The sequence below is a fragment of the Lepidothrix coronata genome, unplaced genomic scaffold (assembly GCF_001604755.1).
Source record: "Lepidothrix coronata isolate B3197 unplaced genomic scaffold, Lepidothrix_coronata-1.0 Scaffold21, whole genome shotgun sequence".
NCBI classification, from domain to species: Eukaryota; Metazoa; Chordata; class Aves; order Passeriformes; family Pipridae; genus Lepidothrix; species Lepidothrix coronata.
This window is the reverse complement of record NW_016690201.1, coordinates 7,533,271-7,552,218: the sequence shown is the minus strand read 5'-3', so window position 1 is coordinate 7,552,218 and position 18,948 is coordinate 7,533,271. Positions and strand designations below refer to the sequence as shown.

Sequence of the window (18,948 nt, the reverse complement as noted above, 5' to 3'; positions counted from 1 at the left end):
AATTAAACATATTCTTATTAGTCGAAAAGTAAAATGCTAACCTAACTGGGGGAGATGTCAAAAACCTCTTTGGGGCTGTGCAACAAGGGACATGAAGAAGGCAAAGATCTTTCCTTGACCGATAGATGCAGAAGACAACCCACCAAGGATGTATCTCCCCCTGAGTGCAACAAACTCATCCAGTGTACTTCAAACAGATGAAGCAATACCCTCCTGTGGTATAAACTTCTACCAAACATTGAGTACAGGTTTATAAGCCAGTGGGTTGATGACTGTGAGTGGAGAAACTGTTACATATATATGGCACCATTGCTCCTGTTTATTGCCAGTTTTGCAAGGACTTCCTCTTGTGAACATCTATGTCCTTGGTTTTGGGAGTGTTCCAGATTCAACAAGTACAATGCTCCCTGTTTCACAGAGAAAAAAAAAGCTAAAAATGCCTGTCTGATGCTGCATTTTATCTCTAGAACTATTTGCTTTTTTGTCTTGGGCTTTTGGGTTGTTGATTTAATACTTTCTTGTAAATCAGAATCATTACCAGCATTTCTTATGTCTCCCAGATACCTATTCTTCACCTTGAATTAAAGACTTCTGGCTGTGGCTTCACAATTAGTTGCTATAAGAATATAGTTTATAATGTTAGAAATCATTGACTAAGGCCTTGGGAAGAGTAAGCTACTGAAAAAGGAGAACTTTTTAATATTTAAAGACTATTTTTTAAAATGTATATCCCTAATGATGAAAGAATTCAGGGGTAAAAAAAAAGATAGATTCAAAATATTACTAAAAATATTCTTCAGGTATTTTAATGAAATGACTTTGCAGAACACAAAGATGGAAATAATTATCATGTGTGTAAAGAATTTTTTTTTAAAAAAAGATAAAATACATTTTATTTTATAAATAAAGGTTGGGGTAAGGTGAATCAGATCAAGTGAAATATGTTTGTGAAATATATCAAGTGAAATGTTTGAAATATTTCATTTTGATTTGTTTTTCTACATATCTGTATTAGTCTTTAGGGAAAGAAACCCAAAAGGATAGTTTTGAAATTTAAACCGGAACTTTTTCACCTTGAAAATATCTAAATAGAATATTTGAGCAATTTTAAAACTCTCTCTGCCTTTTTAAATGACAAATGAATTGGCACATTTCCTTGCAAGTAACTTTGTTTTTAATGAACTAGCCTTTTTTTTTTGAGGCAAGTATGTCTCAAATATTTTCTACTAACTATATCATGTGGCAAACATATATTTTGCACTCCTTTAATCATTGTGCTTGTGGTTTTGTAAAATGTGGAACATTAACAAATTATCAATTTAAGCTGTGAGTTTTCAGATTCATTCTTTGAGAGAATGAAGTAGGTGATAGCACAAATATATGGAAAATCTAGTTTGAAGGTTTTGGCTGTGGATAAGCCTCACATACTCATGTAAATAAGTAAAAACCCATCAAAAGGTGTGTGCTTAGTGATTTACTCAAGGCCAGTATGTGTTACAGCATTATAAATATATTACTTGAGACCTGCACACATGTCATTACACTACAAATAATCTTGAATACAACCATGCAGAAATTGCTGCCCTGAACTTTCATCTCCTCTGAGTTTTTCCCCAGCAGCTGGGAAACCTGTGCAGGACATGTCTGTAGCCAAAGCAGCATGACTAGCTGCTTTGAGCAAGCAAGACAGAGTCATTGGGAAACCAAAGGTGGCCTCCAAGGAGTCTCCATATCTCACTGTCCAGCTGTGTGACTCTGGTTCACTCGCCTTCTCCCAGCATCACCTTCCATTTAACTGGGCTGAAATCCCTTGGTATTTTGCTGTTTCCTAATGTCATCCTGTTGAAATGTTTCAGTGATGTTTAAGGAAGGCTTAAAGGCACAGCTCTTAATAGGGTTGTCATTCAAACTGATTATACCCTTGCTTTTTAAGATTCTTATGAAGGAATATCTGCTTGCAGCAAGACATGTGAGCACTGTGCCTTCTATTCTTGTACAGGGTCATCAGTTGTGGCACTAACACTGAAGACAAATGTATCCTGTCCTCACCTGTCTTGCATGACCGTTTCTATTGTTTGCTAATCAAGTGCTTCAGAGCTGAGATTGTTTCTGATCTGTGCTCATTCAACTATTAGACGTTCAGAAGAGCAAATACGTTCTAAATATTATCTTAATTTTTCTGCGATGCAACACAGAACTGGCTTCCAAGTTCAGATGATTAAAGGAACATTGGAAATCTCTGAGAGGAGAGCTTTAGTTATTTAGAAACAGAACATGAGTTTCTCTGTCGGTAGTTCAGTTAAAATGTATATCTGTGCAGAGAGTGCAGTTGCTGTTGACAGACACTCCCTGCTTAGCTGTGGCTGTGCTGGTAGTCTGGAGTGTGATATCCCATTTTGGGCACTGTACAGCAAGAAGGAGGTAGAGTATAGTGATGATAATCAGAGATCTTGAAGGTCTAATTTACAAGGAATGTTGAATGGAGTAACTAGCCAAGTATCTTAGGAAGGACAAGAATAACTGGTGCTGCTTTGCAGAAACGTGTTGGACTAGAGGATCCCTTGTGTTCAGTCTGTCTTTCCATTCTCTCCATAATTCCCCACATTGTCCTGTTACTTCACCTCAGCCCACCCCAACAGACACAGTTTTCTAACGTTTCAGAAGGAATTTATGCACAGTGATTCTTGTTGTTAAACTCGTAAAGAGCTGGTCAGAAAAAAATTTTCTTTCATTACGATAACTTCTCATGTCTGGCAAACTGATTTGTATGACAAGACCTACTTTAGTGGGTGGCATTTGGTAAAAGAAGTCTCTTCAGCCTTTATCATTGCTCCTATTTTGAATTGTATTTCCTAGTGCATTGTCTGAATACCTGCATTGCTTTCTGAAATAACAAGGAACAGCCTTCCTGGAGCTCTTGGTCCAGGAGCAGATTCTCTGTGCTCCATTTTTCTCCATCCTTTGTTTCCACAGGCATCTGGAATGTGCTGCTGAGAATGCAGGGGGAAAGTCCCACTTCAGAAAAGCTTAAATAAAGGGGAGTGCTTACTATTAAATTGTTGATAGATGAAAAAAAAAAAAAAGACAACTCAAAACCCGAAAACCAAAACCCAAACAAGTTACAAGTAATTTCAGCTTCAGCATGGCAGCTTCCTAAATGGCTAAGGAAGTGCCTATGGGAAGATCCTGTACTTAGAGAATAGCTGAAGATAAATTGGAATTTGAAACATTGTGGTAATTTTGTTTGGATTTTACTTTAGCCTTTTCTTACCGCTAAATGAAGCAGACATGTACAATGCTGAGAATGTGTGTCTAATGCTAAACAAATCCTTTTGTACATAAAAGATGAGTACATGGAGTCTGTGTTTTGCCAATGGATTCAGTAACATACTATGAATAAGCTTTGTGAACAGGCAAATGACAAACCCTTGATAAAAAATGGTAAGCTGCAAAGTTGTCTTGTGTTACTTAAAGTTGCAGTGGGCTACCATATCTTCTTTAAAATGCAGTGGATATTGGACACTGAGAAATGTATTAAAAAACATCAGTTACATAGGTAAATAGATAATTTTTTGTCAAGAGTGTTAGAAGTGATGTTCAGATTTTCTCTTTTGATGTGAACTGGGGAGTTTGTAGGGCGGAATATGTCTCATAACATGGTGAATAACACCTGTTTCTCCTAAGCAGCCAGGTATCTTACTCGTTAAGTCCTGACTGTTTGCCTCTGTGCTCTACAGAGCAAATTTACAGTCCTTGTCTGCCAGGAAACTCTCCAACTGGAAAGCAAACATAGGATGAGGACAAAATACACCCGGACATCCAAACCAAGTCTGTTAAAGCAAGTAGAAAACATCAACAAAAATAGATGGAGTAGGGGAGCAGAAGGTGCATTGGAGATGTTTGTTGTGTTGGAAGAAAATGAAGAAAATTCCAGTTTGAGGTGTTTTGAATAATAAGTGAAAAAAAAAAAAGTAACCCCGACTTTATGAAGCACAGGAAAGAAGGTGCTAAGGTAAAACAAGAATATAATTCATGGTGGTCTGAAAATATAGCAAGAATGTGGGCAAGGCAGCAAGGCAAGGATTCTAGAAAGTAAATTTAGGTAGAAACAGGCTTGCATATTATTTCCAAAATTACTAAGAACTGTGAGGTTGCTGAGTAGAAGTTGTGCATAAAAATCTGCGTGTGCACTGAAAACTAGTGCTTTCAAAGGCAAATGAAACTCTTTGCAGTTAAAGACACACGTAGGTAACATTAGAAGGTGACCAACTGATCATCGTGGTTCCCGGCTCATAGCTGGAGTTAAGTTTGGTAAAATTCATCTCAATTCAAATTTAAAGTAGTACCACAGTATGTCAAGAAGAATCTAGGAAAAGAGATTTTCTAGTCAGTGCGTGCTGAATTTTAAGTAGTGTAATCCGCTTGAGTAGTGTGGACTTTGAAAATTCATTTTTCTTTTTATCTTCTCAGGTAAAAAAATTTCTGTCCCTTGGGTTTCATTAAAAAAAAGAAAACAAAGAAGGAAAAAAAAAAAGAAAAAATTCCCAAACCACAAATCATTGCATGCATTAGAATTTTCATGTGCAAGACAAACTTCTCTTTCTGCAGTATTTTAAGTTGTAGAGGAGAGAGGAGTTACCTGTTTCCTTCCATAAACTGTTTGATTCGTCAGAGTTTTTCCAACATTTCACTGCTGAATTTAGGATGGGGGTTTTTTTGGATGTTTTGGACAACAAATTTGATGTTGTCAGCACCATGATCTTTTCTAGTGTGTGGTTGGTCTGCTGAGGTGCTGAGAACTTCTATTTGAACACCTCAAAGATGACAAATGAGGTCAAAATAATGATAGGACCAATGTAGGAATGAGGCAGTATCCGGTCTTTTTTGCTGCCCTTCCGTGGTGGGGTTGTGTTTCACTCAAAGTATTATTCATCTTTTGAGCACAAAACAACTGATTTTTTTTTTTTCATAGCAAAGTTTTATTTTTATATTCCTTTTAAAAATTAAGAAACTGTTGAGAAGAATTGTTGTTGCCAAAAAAAAAAAAAAATCGTACAGAGGGTTAGTATCAAAGGAATCAGAACTTAGAAATCTGAGCTTGCAGTGGGAATTGAAGGAAACTCCTCAAGAGTATCTCTGCTATAGATGTCAGACAGGATGAGATTGTAGAAATCCAGGAGCAAAAAAGGAAACAAATAGGCGTCTGTTGTGACCCGAAGTTATGAAAAAGGGAGGAGGAAGGGACACCACAAGGAGGTGGATAATCCTGGATAAGATTTCAAAGTTTTCAGAGCACACCCAAATCAAATGTCTGTGGTCCCTGACATTTTGCCTGTTATAAACCAGCGCAACATTCCATCTGAGAAGAGTATGTTGAAAAATCTGTCTTAAGCTGAAATAATTTGTTAGAGTGTGTTCCTGAGTAATGAGCCAGTAAGCAGTGAGGAATCTATGACACAGTCTAGAAAGTGATTATGGCAGCATGGGAGACTGATGATGTACAGCCCTCAGACCAGAACAACTGGTGAATGAAATTAGAAGAGAGACTGCTGCTCTACTCCATCCGTGAGGTGGCATTTCTGGAAAACAATATAATACAAGATTTTTGGTGCTAAGAACCCCAAATATGCTTCTTCTGCCCCGCCTCCCCAAAAACTCAAGTTAAACATCAGTATTGCTTTCACAGATACAATTTTTAAAATCTCCTGGGGTGAATCATGCATCATCTCAAAGAACATCCTGCCAGCCAGACCAAAGTCACTTTCTACCTTGTGCCTCATTGCCCATGTTGTGTGTAACTGAGAACAGGAAATCAGCTTTCAATGGGCATTATAGGAAATACTTGAAAAAATATTTACAAAACAGAAAGGGAGGCATCAGGCCCATTATCCCAGAATTACAGTACAAATTCAGCAGTTTTCTATTTATTTTCTACTCACGCACATTCATTTCTGTTTTTCTTCTTGATAACTATACGTAGCTAAAGTCTCACAGTTAAAATAAGAAAACAAACTCTGAAATTTTTGTTCTGTTGATTCTGTAACAACTGTTCTCTTCTCAGCAGTTTAATGTGATATCACAATAGTTAGCAAAATGGGCTATATAAGGTTGCGTGCACCATGCCCTGGTGGAAAACACCAGAGTAAAGTCAAAAGGATTTATTTCCAATGCGTTACTTGGGAAGTTAGGAAGGAATAGTGAAGGAATATTTTTATACGTATGTGTTTCCATTTATTTGGGTTCACTGGCAGTCAAACACTTCAGTCTTTACCTCTGAGAGCACAAAAGTGGTGTCAAAGTGACTTTCGCCACCTTATTAACAGCAGGCAAGCAAAAATCCTAATTGACTTGCAGATAGAATTCAGTCTGAAATTAAGAAGTCAGTTTTGAAATAAAAGGTTTCTGTGTATGGTTCCCATATCTTTTTCATTAGATTTTTTTCTGTTTTCCTCTGTCATTTAGTAGTTTAGCTGCTGTACTCTCTTTTATGTTTTTACTTAGAGCTCTTTCTCCAAAAGGACCATGCACTTAAAATTCAGCAATATAGGCCCATCACACTAGAAATCTGTTGAGGTATCACACCTGGGTTACTTCCATTGGCCACATCTTCATTTTGAAAACCAATCAGGAAGTTGTTTTTTTGGATTTTTAAACTCTCTGGTGCTCACTGTAATACCACTTTGAGGCATCTCAGTTTTGCCCCAGAGTCGCTTCTACTTTCATCTTATTGAGTTCTGCTCTACCCCTTCCTGTTGCTCATTCCCAGTGGTGCTCCTGCCTCTTTTTCCTTCTTGGAAACAGAGGGTAACCTTTGCATCACCCATTCACTGGGCACTTCTCTGTTTACTGATCTTTGATTGTTGCTTTTGCAAAGCTTTTGCTAATACTGGTTTTGAGGCATAGCTTTGGGGATTTTTTGTTAAAAAAAAAAAAAAAAAAAAGAAGTGACATCGTCTCATAAGGTTCTTTTGCTCAATTAAGTTATTTGAAGTTCATATTTATGCAGGTAATTAAATGAGATCCTTGTCAGTTTTTCTTACAGTGCAGTGCTTTAGCTCAGCTGGGTCTGCCTTTACCCATGTAGCACAGTATTTTCTAACAGTTTGAGTTAATTCCTTACTTGTATAGTTCAGTTATAGCTTTTGAAGAATTTCCTGCAGTTTCTAGGATTAAAAGTCTACTTACTGTGCACTCAGTGGAGGCAGACAGAAGTTAATAATCACTCATTAGAATCCTTTACTTTGTAGTATGCTTCTTGGGCACCCATTCTTGAAGAGTTTTTGGAATATTTCCACAATCTGATGTTAAAAGACAGCTCAGAAAAAGAGGGAATTGGAATTTCCCTTTGGAAGAGCCCCTCTCTGTCCATTGATGGGCATGGAAATGTGCCTTCTTAAATGAGGTAAGTTAGGTACCGGAAGCTGAGCTACAGAAAAATTATCACCCTTTGTTTTGAGCTCTTGTAATGTGCGTTATTAAGCTTGAGGAAAATTAAAGGAGGATTCTCATAATTGGCCTGCAGCAAATTTCAAAATTCCCACCTCTCTCTCTTCTCCAAGAGTTGAAATATTGCATAGTCTTCTCATGCTTTGAAATTTGCCTTGCTTTTTAATTATGGAGGGTGCTGCGTGACTCCAAACAATGATCCTTCTCTTGTATTTTACACTGGAAGGAACAAGTTCTGTGTCACAGAGAACATACTGCCTGATGATATTTGCTGAAAGTTTGTACATTGCAAAATTCTCATTTATGTATTTCGACACATATTTTAGTCAGTTTTATTCCTGGAGACCAACTCTGAAGTCATTACAGCTTTTATTATAATCTAAGAAAATGTCAATATTGCATCTGAAAGATGAGTATAAATATAGAAGTTGGCTTGTGCCTTTCCACATACAGTACTCGTCATAAGGATGCAAAACCTGCCATTTTTGTGTATTTCAAAAAATAGGCCAAGCACATAAAATGAGAGTTGAAAAGGAGATTGTATTGAAAGGATTGCCCTTTGCTCTTCACACAGTACTTAGAGTTCATTCCTGTTTTTTTTCTGCTCATTATGAATACACAAATGGCATCCTGCAAAACCTGCTGTAATGCATTTCTCTAAATGCCAGTCAGATAATATATATCCTCAGACATATCAGAGAATAGGACTGGATGTGAAAAGCAGACATGGTCTGAAATGCCCTTGAGTAGTTGAGGAATGGCATTGCACAGCAAGTTGGCCACACCAGAACTGTGAGCACAGGTATTTTCAGGATCTTTAGGCAGCATCTCTCTCTGCGCAGTGGTTCTCTCCGTTCCTTTGAAAGCAGCTGTCATATTACTTGAAAAGAATTATCTAGTATTTAATTACTGTGATGTGAAAAAGTTCCTTAAAGAAGCAATTTTTCTCTAGTTCTGCAGGTAGAAGGTGAAGCCAAAAAAAACTGACAGGTGCAGGTTGGGGTGAATAATGCATTATAAACTACAATTGTAAAATGACAAAGCAAACCACATAAAAATGTGGAAGTGGCAGGTAAACCATATTCTTGGAAAATTATTGGGCCAGTGAGGTCTAGAAATGTATTGTTTCAGTGGTGTTTCCTTGATTTTATCTCATAAAAGTGTTTCTGAGTTAGTTTAAAATAATGGATATCCCGAACTTATTATATGGGCTCTCAGAAGTCAAATCAGCACACATTTTGGGAACTGGATTTTTACATTAAAATGTCGTGCTCTGTAAGATGACTTTTAAGTTGTGCAGTGCTTATACTCACAGGTAGAGGTACTGTGTGATAGGGCAATAGATAGAGCTTGTAGCTGTACTAAGTTTCAGTAAATCCTGTAGCAATAATGAAAGCTGATCTGCTTTTTCTTGGCTAAACATGGTTCTGGGATGTCAGTATGTTGTGAAGCATTGGCTTCACAAGCAGCCATGTGTTTTTAATTCAGCAGTTTTAATTACAGGAAATTTAATGATAATGAATAGTAACCAAAAAAAATATAAAGGAAGAAAAGACAAAAGAGAACTTAGTTTCCATCCAAAGGAAAGAAGTATTTTGGTAATAAACTGGTGCCTTTACATCGGAAAATTCATTTATTGTACTTAGAACATATCTGCTAAATGTTAGCAATAGTCCTTTATTTTGTTCTTGCTTTCCTTTTCATTTCTTCTTTGGTTTCCTTTTTATGGCTACAAATATCTATTTAATAATTGGAAAAACATTATGGTAACGTGTGATCCTAAACAGGAAGGCAGCTGGTGTCTTAGGAGTTTGGAAATAGGATATCAGATTTTGTCACTGCTATAAAGTCAGTAATAAACTCAGGCAAAATTTTGGCCCTGCTGAACAAGTGTTTTGCCATTGACTTCAGTAGAGTCAAAATTTCATTGCTGGGGGTGATGAGTAATATCCTGAATCAGAATCTGTGGCAGGCAGAGGAAAGCTGCCTGTTTGGCTTGTCTTGGCCGAGGCCTGGAGCTCTCTCCTCACTGCTCCATTGCCCGGGCTTGGACTGAGATGTTTGTGGTCCCTGTACCTGTATCAGAGAGGGATCCAACCTCTGCAGCTTGTACCTTGCCCAGTAGACTTTCCGATGATGGCAGAGGCAGAAAGGTATGTAGTTTTTTGTTTGTTTTATTTGTTTTTGTTTTCCAGAAGTCCTGTAAAAGCAGTTTGGAGGATTTGCTGTTGCTGTGTCCTCTTTGCTTTAACTTTTAGTAAAAAAGTCTTCAGTTCTCCCAGTTTTGCCAGAATCAAAGAATGAAATAACTAAGAAAGAAGTGTTCAGCAATTGGCACCAAATTAAGCATAAGGATGATAAAGTGTAGGATCATAAGCCTGGAAAGCTGGCCAGTTAAAATACCAAATGATCCAATTACAAACAAAAGACAAATTCATACTATTGGGGAACTGTTGAGGTCGTTTGTTCATGGTGATTCACTGACTGAAGGAGTTTGGCCAAGAGCAGCATCAGTTTACGTTAGATTTCATTCAGACTTATTTTTGATATAGAGTATAATCAATTAACAATTGTGATCCTTATGTCAAATGTTACAGCTAATTAATTAGCTTTATCTAACTCTGTTGGTAAATTTATTTATAGTCTACAACATACATAGAGTTAGGATATTAATAAAAAGGTGAACTCTTAGTGATGCTGCAGCTTTTTGGTAGCCACCTTTTTTTGCATATGGAATCAATTAAATTTCAAAAATACAAATTTTCAAAAGGCTGCAAATTCTACGTAATGTCTGAGACTCACATTCTTAATTTTCCACACCTTTATTAAAAACATGTATTGGATTAATTTTGAAATTGAAACTTCCTTTTAACTTCAGTGTAATTATACTTCCAATTTGAGAAGGTGTTTCTTCATAGCCTTTATTATAAAAAGTTCAGTAGTGACAAAGAAGATGTTAGAAACTTTAAATACAATAAAATTTTTAAACCTATTTTGTAGTCCATGGTGTTGTTTGAAGAACAAATGAAAACCTAAAGGGTTTGCTTTTCACACCTGATGTGCCTTAGGTTTCAAAGAAATCTCAGTGCTTAATTTCCTTTGAAACTCACCAAAAAAATCTGGTATTTTTAAACCCTGAGGATCTAAACTGAATTTCACCCAGTTATTTCTGGTTTCTCTGTACATGCTTATGAGCAAAGATCAGGACACTAAGATAACAAGGATTTCTGCCATCTTTCTTTTTAAGTTAGAACATCTTATTTCCTTATTTTGTTGTTCTTGGTGTCATGCCCTCAACTGCATGCTAAAAATTAATTGGAAAGATGGGAAGACATGTTCGTAAGCTAATGAACTTTGGCCATTTTAGTTTCTTATGTTTAAATACAACACATTATGTGCATGATGTCTATACAGAACTAGTGTGATGCAGTATAGAAGATTGAACCAGGCTCAGTGGCATTCAGTGAAAAGATGACAGCAATTCTGTTTAAAGATGATTTGAAAAAAACAGAACTTTTTACTCTGGGTGTGGCCAGCAAGGAAGAAGGATGTTCAGAGAGGCTGTGGATTCTCCATCCTTGGAGATATTTAAAACCCAACTGGACACAGCCCTGAGCAACCTGTTCTGGCTGAGCCTGCTCTGAGCTGGGTTGGCCCAGCAAAACTCCAGAGGTGCCTCCCTCTCTCAGTCTTCTCTGTGAGTCTATACTATGGTCTTGGCCAATGTAATAACTTTAAAAACTTTAAAAATGTGATTTTAAACTAATAGTCTTGCAGAAATGCAAATTAACCAGATTCTGAAATTGTACTATGTGATGTAAAATATATAGATAATATGTTTTCAGGATATATTCAAAGCCAACCTTGACCTAGAATTTGGTAACTGTTACTAAATTGCAAGTTAAAGTATTTTATATTGTCATCATAAACAAGGGGATTCTGAAGAGTAAAACCATAGAAGTTGAAAAAGCAGAAAAGTCACAGTGTTAATACAGTGTTTAAAACCATGTCCTGGAGGCAGACATTAACTAGCTGAAAAGTATGTAAATTAGGAGCTTTTAAAACAGTGCGGAGTTGCACAAGTCATTCATTAAATTGCTGTATGTTGACTTTCCACTCCTTTTTTTTTTTTTTTTTTGTCTTTACTTCTATTAAAAGCGAGTTCCCCTCAAAGCTGCCCCAGTCTTGTAGGAACTGTGCTCTGTCCCTGATTCCAAAAACTCTACAGTGTGCATTTATGTGCATCTTGAACAGCTACAGACTTCAGTGGGGTTCAATGTGCAATATGATGATGTTGCTAACGTGTTTATTTCTTGTGCTGTGATGGTGTTCAGGGTCTGAGCCCAGAGCTCCCCAACAGGAGACTCTGCCTGTCCCAGGAGCCTCTCCTCGAGCACACAGTCCAGGTCAACACTGCAATAGCCTCCATATGTGATATTAGTATCCTCCACCTTCCCCCAGCTTTCCAAAGGGCATTTTGAGGGATATCTTTCCTTGGATTAATTATAATTTTGTAGGGGCAACATTCTTGAAGGGAAAAGGAACACAAAAGAGAGGAAAATAAATTAAGGAAATGGAAGTATAACAACATTTGGAGCATCTGAATGAGCAGGTGGAGAAGTGTGTCTGATGTCTAACATTTGGACAGTGTGTTTGCATGCCAAAAACTGTTTTAAAAAACATTGTTGTTCTGTACTTGCATTAGTTGATAATGCAAAAACTCATGGCTTCTTTTTTTTTCTTTTTTTTTCTTTTTTTTTTTTTTTAATGTGTAGGCAGCATATGCCAATAGTTTTGTGAGGAGATCTGGCGTCTAAAATGGTGTCCTTTCACTGCATCATTATCTAATAGCTTTCTTCAGTGAACAAAGCAAAAAACCCCACAAATTTATAACCAGTTCTTTTACCTTTAAATTAGCATTACATTTTTATTATGTGTTTGTTTACCTTTGGAAAAAAGGTGCTAATTTTTTTTTTTTTTTGTTAATGATAGTTTAAAGCAATAAACCAAAGCTTTGAATAGCATGCATGGACATGCTTTAATATATTCATGAGTGATCAAAATACAGTACAGAAATCACATATGCTGCTCTGCTGCAACTTTCAAGGTTCAATCCATCATTCTGGAACCCAGGGGGCTGAGATTTGACATCCTGCCTAGAAACCATACTTCAGATTGGCTGGAACTGTGCCATCTTATGTTCAGGTTAAAAGAGCAGCTGTAATTTGTCTGGGTAGCACTTTAACTATGCACAGCAAATCGTAAAACCCATTTTCAGTAATAAACTTGAACATAAAATAGGTCCATTTGCTTCATTTCCTGATCCATACAAGATTTTCATCAATTTGATACAATACCACTTGGAGTTTGATCTTATAATGATGTAGATTTCTGTAACAATCTTTCTCAGATTAGCAGTTTTATTTAGCATATATCTACTGCATGTAGAAGGTTTCTTTTTTTGGCATTTAGTGGTAGCCTTTTTCTATTGTTCTTTGGAACTGAAAATATGAGAATAATTTCATAGTAGGAGTTAAATTTATATGTGATTGCCACAATAAATAAAACCCAATTGTAGTCTTTTTTTCAATTGTAAATACTCTATCCTTTTCTTTTCCCCCTTTTATGTCTTAGCAAGGCTTGCTTGCAAGGGAGTAGCAAATGCAAGTATTCCTGGCAACTCAGTGAAGATATTTTAGGAATATATATAAACATGAATTTTATTTATGACTTTGGATTGTAATGATTTTGGATTTCAGCCTTTTGTGTGCCACCCTTGTTTGCAAGCATGGCTTTGCTTGAACAGCAAGGTCCAGCTTGAGAGGGCTAGTCTTCTGTGTAAAAACCCCAAGTGAGCTCCTAGGATGACTTTCCACAGGGAAATGTGCCAGTGAGCCCAGCTGTGAGGAGCCTGACCGCAGGCAGGCAAACTCACCTGTACATGGAGGCTGTAGGCTTTGTTTCAGCTCCTTTTGGATGGTGCACAGTTTGGGTTCCACTATTGGCTTTCTTCTGATACAAGTCAGCAGAAGCTTTGTGTACCCGTACACTGTGAGAAACAACTTTAAATGTCATTCTCCTTCAGTAGACTACTAATGGTTTGACCATTAAATAGATTAGCCAGTCCCCTCTGAATCCTCAGTGCATTTACTTCACTAACGTCCCGCCAAGTGCCAGATCGCTGTGTTTTCTCTTTTATGAGGCCATTTCTCTATTTGCATTTCTGCTCAGACTTCTCTCTTTCAGCTCCACAGACCTCTCCCTTTTTGGTTATGTTTTCAAGTCTTACAGTTTGCCGAGCCGAAAGGAAAACCCCACATCACTCTTCCAAACCCCTGTCCCCCATCTCTGAGCGGAGGAGTTACATTCACAAGACAGGTCTAGCACCCCTGGGTGCTGCCCATGCACGGCCACTGTGGCTGGCACAAGGGAAAGTTCTTTCTCTTACCCTTTCCTCAATACTGGCACTGTTGGCAAGATGCTTGTCTCTGTTACTGTATTGTTGTAGCTCAGCCTACACTACTGAAAACACATTCTTTCAAGATCTTTGTTTCCTTTTAATGTTTTGGCCCTCTGAAAATGCCTCTGGAATAAGAATTTATGGGAGTATAGAGTACTCATATTAGACATGCACTTTGCTGGGGTAGCCCAGCCAGGGAAAATGAAATGTGTTTAAGTCTATTCCATCTTTCCCCACCATAGTTAAGTGAGAGCAGGCTGCAGGATAGCACAGTGTGTGTTGGTGGCCACACAGGCACTCGGTATTCCCTGGAGACTCGGAGGTACGACAGCTGCATATAAATATGCATAGTTGGAGAGATTCGTGATTGTGCCTTGTTCCAGGGCTGATTGGCTGTGGTGCTGCCACTGCAAATCAATGAGCGTTTCCCTCATCTATCAGCTGCTCGCTTGCTTGGAAGCAGACAAAATGGTTAAAACACCCACAGCCCACAGAGGGCTCCTGAGTGAGGGAGACTTGTTTGCTACAGCACTCAAAACATTTCCCTGAATCTACAGTAGCTCTCAGTAGATGAATTTAGCACTCAGCAGATTAATTTAGCTCCCAGTGTGCTGGATTTAGAAAGAAAAACTAATATAGATGAATACATTCTGTTCAGCCAGCATATTTTGTTTTGCAACAATACACATGTCTTATTTGAACTGCAATCTGGTTGGAAAGCATTTTGCGAATGGTGCATTGGTCATAAAAATGAGTCATGCTTGCTCATTTTTTAAAAAGCTCTCAACTAGTGCAGATTGAGGAAAAAGGTATTGAGCAATTCGATGGAGAAAGTCTCAGAATTTTAGCCATCTCTGATGTGCTTTGGGCAGTTTTTTAAGGTAGACTTTGGCATTGTGTTGCAAAAAAAGTAGCAGCTGCTTTTCCCTTTGTTACCTGCATAGCCTAGTATGTGATTTGTGCCACCCTGCTCATGGTGGCTTTTCTCATTTGCCTTCTGGATTTACAGGCTGGAAGCTGAAGGTATGCCTAATGGCAGTTTGGAAGAGCTCTTGAGGAGGGAAAAACCAGGATACAAAATCCATTGTTTTGTGGCTTTAGTATAACCTTTAGCTTCCTTCCTTAACCTGGAACATGTCACAAAGAAAGCAGGACTAGATTGCTTATGTATGGTAGCAGTACCTTGCTTATGATAACAGCAGTGTTTATTGTTTCAGGAGCTGAGAAACTGAATAAAAAGATAAAGACATAAACTAAGACATAAAAAAACCCTAGGAGCTGAGGAGATCATTTGAACGATTTTATTTGAACATAAAATGGTCAAGGAAATGAAAAGAAAAATGCTGTGAATGCTTGAAATGACAAGCTGGCTTTCTAAAGTAGTATCCTCAGTAAATGAGTATCTCATATGAAAAACTAACTCCCAACACATCTTCCAGAGCTGCTGTTGGTAAAGTATTTCCACTACCAGCAGCAGAATGATCATTATAAAGCATTCTTTCAACAATCTATTTTTTAAAAAAAACATTAAAGAATGGGTTGAAGAGCAAATAGCTCCTTTCAATTGAGTCGGTGCTGTACAGTGCAGATCTAATTTACTCAGGAGGATCTCTGCTGCTACAGTGATGAGTGCTTTATAGTAGTGGTTCCCAGTCCTATTTAATGAAAGGACTACTGAACCTTTTGGAGAACAAAAACCAGAGACCTTCCTCTTAGTAATACTGCAGTGGTTTTCATTTACCAACGGATAAAAATGAAGCAAAACTTCGGAAGCTTTTTTATGAGGTTTGTTTTCCCCACTTGTTTGTGTGCTGGCTTGCATGTGCAGGGATATGCATATGTTTTCTTCTCTCTGTTTTTAAATCCTACAATATTTTTGGAGTTTATCTTGCAGTATCTTACAGGCTACCAGCAGCTTTTAGTCAGTATGTCGAGGAGCACTGCTAGGAAGACCACAGAAGGCTGGAGGCCTATGTTTGCTAGGAGCCTTGCCCATCAAACTGCAAAGCCTTCTGTGCACAGTTGCCCTCTTTCTTCAGGATGGTAAATGTTGCTTTCAGTGAGAGACTGTGAATCATGTGGGATTTTACCAGTTCTCCTGTGTGGAGGATGATGAGGCACAGCGGTGCATCCGGAGGGCACTGCAGGGAGGCAGTGGTGACTCACCATGCCTTCTGGCTCCTCTTTTCCAGGAGGAGTGGGAATGTATTATGAGTAAATCCTCCTACTGGAAGAGGAGAGTGAACAACCACTATCCCACGTGGACCTGGCGAGGTTGGCCATGTGTTTACTCACTGCCTGGATGCTCAGAAGGGCAGTAGAATGTGGTGCATATGTACCTATGAGTACAAATTATACGTGTAAAGGTCATGGGAACATTCCTTCCCCACTTCCACATCATGTTTGGCTTCTTTGGCTGGGGGCATAGGTGTCCAGTCCTGAGGGGAGCTGTGAGAAACCTGAGGGGGGCTCACCCTCCTCTTCAAAGCTACATTTCAGCCCTGGCGCTGACACACCACAACCCTTCCCAGCCCTGGGCCCCTCTGAGCTGGGCTCCACCCTGACCCCAACTCTACCCCATCCCATCTCAGGGGCTGCCTTCCTGGCCAGCTCTGGGGCCTGCAGTGGCCACTGGGGATGGCTGAGCCATTCTTGACCCTGATCACCATCCCCAGCCTGGCCCAGCTCACCTCAGTAGGTGCTGTGGGAAGGGACAGGTTGGAGAGCGATGGCTCTGCACCACCCTGGCAGCCCTGTGTCCCTGGCCTTACTCCTGCAGTCCCAGATCCCCAGTGGAGGGATGCAGAAGACATTTTTTCATTACAGTGACATTTGGGCCACACTGGAAGCAAGGAGAGGTTTCTACTAACTGAGGTCCAGCTATTTATTAGGTCTAGTTCTGAGTAGCACAATCTTTTAATTTCCTTTGCTATGTTGAGGTGGTTTTGTAGGTAAATACAAATCATGGAAAGCTAATGCTGATTCACAAAGATGCAAGCTGTATAGAAGGGCTTTGTGAGTGCTGCAAGGCTGAGTACCCCAGAGCATTACCCTCCACAAATATGTCAGGGGGTTTTGGTAGTTAAGTTTTACTTTTGGTAATCTTAGATTTTGCAGGTGGATCCATGGATGCTATCAGCTATGGGAGGACACCACAGCATCCTGCTGCTGCTGCTGTGAATCCTTACCTTCCACATCCTGCTTCATTCGTCTCCTCCTCTTCCTTTCAGGGTTTCCTTGTGTTCTTGGCAACAGCTACAGAGGAAATTAAAGGCTTTATTTCCAGACTAGCTTCAGATGTCACAAACATGGAGGCCAGTTTCTAAAAATCCAGTTCTCAAAACTTCAGTGTTTATTGTTTTCTGTGCTTCCCTGCCAAGACCTTCTCCCTGCTGTGGCAAAATACTGCCATCTGTAAGATATATCAAACTCAATGTTAGTGTGGTGGTACTTGAGAATGCCATGTGCTCATTCATAGCCTTGTTATGGATTAAGATTGTGCCAGACTTCATGGCATGCAGGGCCTTGTTTTGAATGTCTTTTTTTTCTTGTTGTTGTTTGGAGGGGTTTTGGGGAGGGAGATTTCCCTTTAGATTCAGTATGGCCCAGTTTAAAAGTTCCAGCTTCGGACACATCCATAAGTCGGGATAATTTCATCTAGATCTGCTCTTACACATAAATGGACATTGTGGCTCACATGTGTGCATGGAAAGAAGGGATAACATCTATTGATAGAACTGAGTTGTCTGAACATTGTAATATTATAGCAAGTGCCTTCCAGGGTAGCAGTAGTGCGCCGATAGCTTCTCATAAAGAATATTTGCTACTATAAGTTTTACAGAAGTGAATTAATATCAAAACATGGTCTTCCTTGATCATTAAAATAGTATATATTCTTTTATACAAAAAAGTTTCATGATCATGTTAAATGAGTTAGGAACAAAATTGGCTATTTCTTCCCAGGAACACAGTTGGCCATTTCTTCCCGTTTCTGTGATATAATTTTAAGCTGCTATTTTCAACATTCTTGATATTGCTTAGTAGGTTATAAATGATAAAGTGAACTAGATAAGAGATGTTCAGATTTCCACCTGAGCACAAACTACACTTTGCTATAGGAAAAGAACAAAACAAACAATATAGGTGTAGTCTAAGTTGCTTAAATGGACTACTCGTCATCAGATGTTCTTTTCATCTTAGCTTGAGAAACTTAGAGAATAAAAAGTAGGCTTGGATTGACTTCATCAATTCATGGGATGTGGAAAGTTTGAAACAGATGCCCTGTTTAATAAAGTTGCTACCATTTAGAAAGAATATTTGTTTTGTTTTGAAATTCATATAAACTTGGACCCGGAGGTTGTATAGTTTTGGTCCTAGGAAAAGAAAATTATTTTATGAGGAACAAAAACTATTTTAATTCCCAAAGTTCTACCTGTTTACTGGAAATAATTTTTATTTATGATTTTGTTTGGAGTAGGCAAATGATTTGCAAACAGTGTTTGTCTTTATCACCTTTACCTCTTCTTTCCCCTTTCCCTACCCCTCACCTCAGCAGACTTACCTGTCTGATACAGGTAATAGTTTGTAATAACTTTGTATCTAAGGAGTTGCACTGGCAAAGTCACAGGGGCTACCTCTGGCTGCTGTCTCTGTGTAGGCAGAATTTCTTCATGAGATAGTAGAGCTATCTCATTTAAACAGACTCAAGAACTGTTCGGTGCCTGGAGAAAATTCCAGTCTTCAGTAAAGAAAGCAGATATCATCATCCTGAATAGAACAATGCTTAGAATTTTGACATTTTTCCTCCTTATTTGATGAAAGCTTTGACAAAGGGTGCTGATCAGTATGCTGTGATGGGCCGTGATTTCCCAAGGAAAGAAGATGATACTGAAAATAGCAGAGATTTCACTGTTGCTTCAGAATTCTGCACAGAAACCATATGTAACATGTTCTTTTCTTTTCCCCTTTCTTTCTTCTGTTGTTTCTTTTCTTTAACTGCATCTGGTAATAGCTATAGGCCCATCCATTTTTATATCACAGAC

At 38.5% G+C, this 18,948-nt stretch overlaps 1 protein-coding gene across 26 annotated transcripts in view; it reads left to right on the top strand.

Moving 5' to 3' along the window:
• The window catches only part of LOC108493986, a 288,034-nt gene that overhangs the window by 195,704 nt on the left and 73,382 nt on the right, over positions 1-18,948 (top strand). For 8 of the 26 annotated variants that reach the window (XR_001873683.1, XR_001873693.1, XR_001873685.1 and 5 more), the window contains one exon: positions 7,248-7,402. The exons of the other annotated variants lie outside the window; for them this stretch is intronic. Coding sequence is in view for 3 of the 8 variants with exons in the window: in XM_017808030.1 (XP_017663519.1) it covers positions 7,248-7,397 (150 nt within the window). In the remaining 5 variants the exon portion in view is untranslated. The remainder of the gene's footprint in view (positions 1-7,247; positions 7,403-18,948) is intronic. 26 annotated transcript variants of the gene reach the window in all.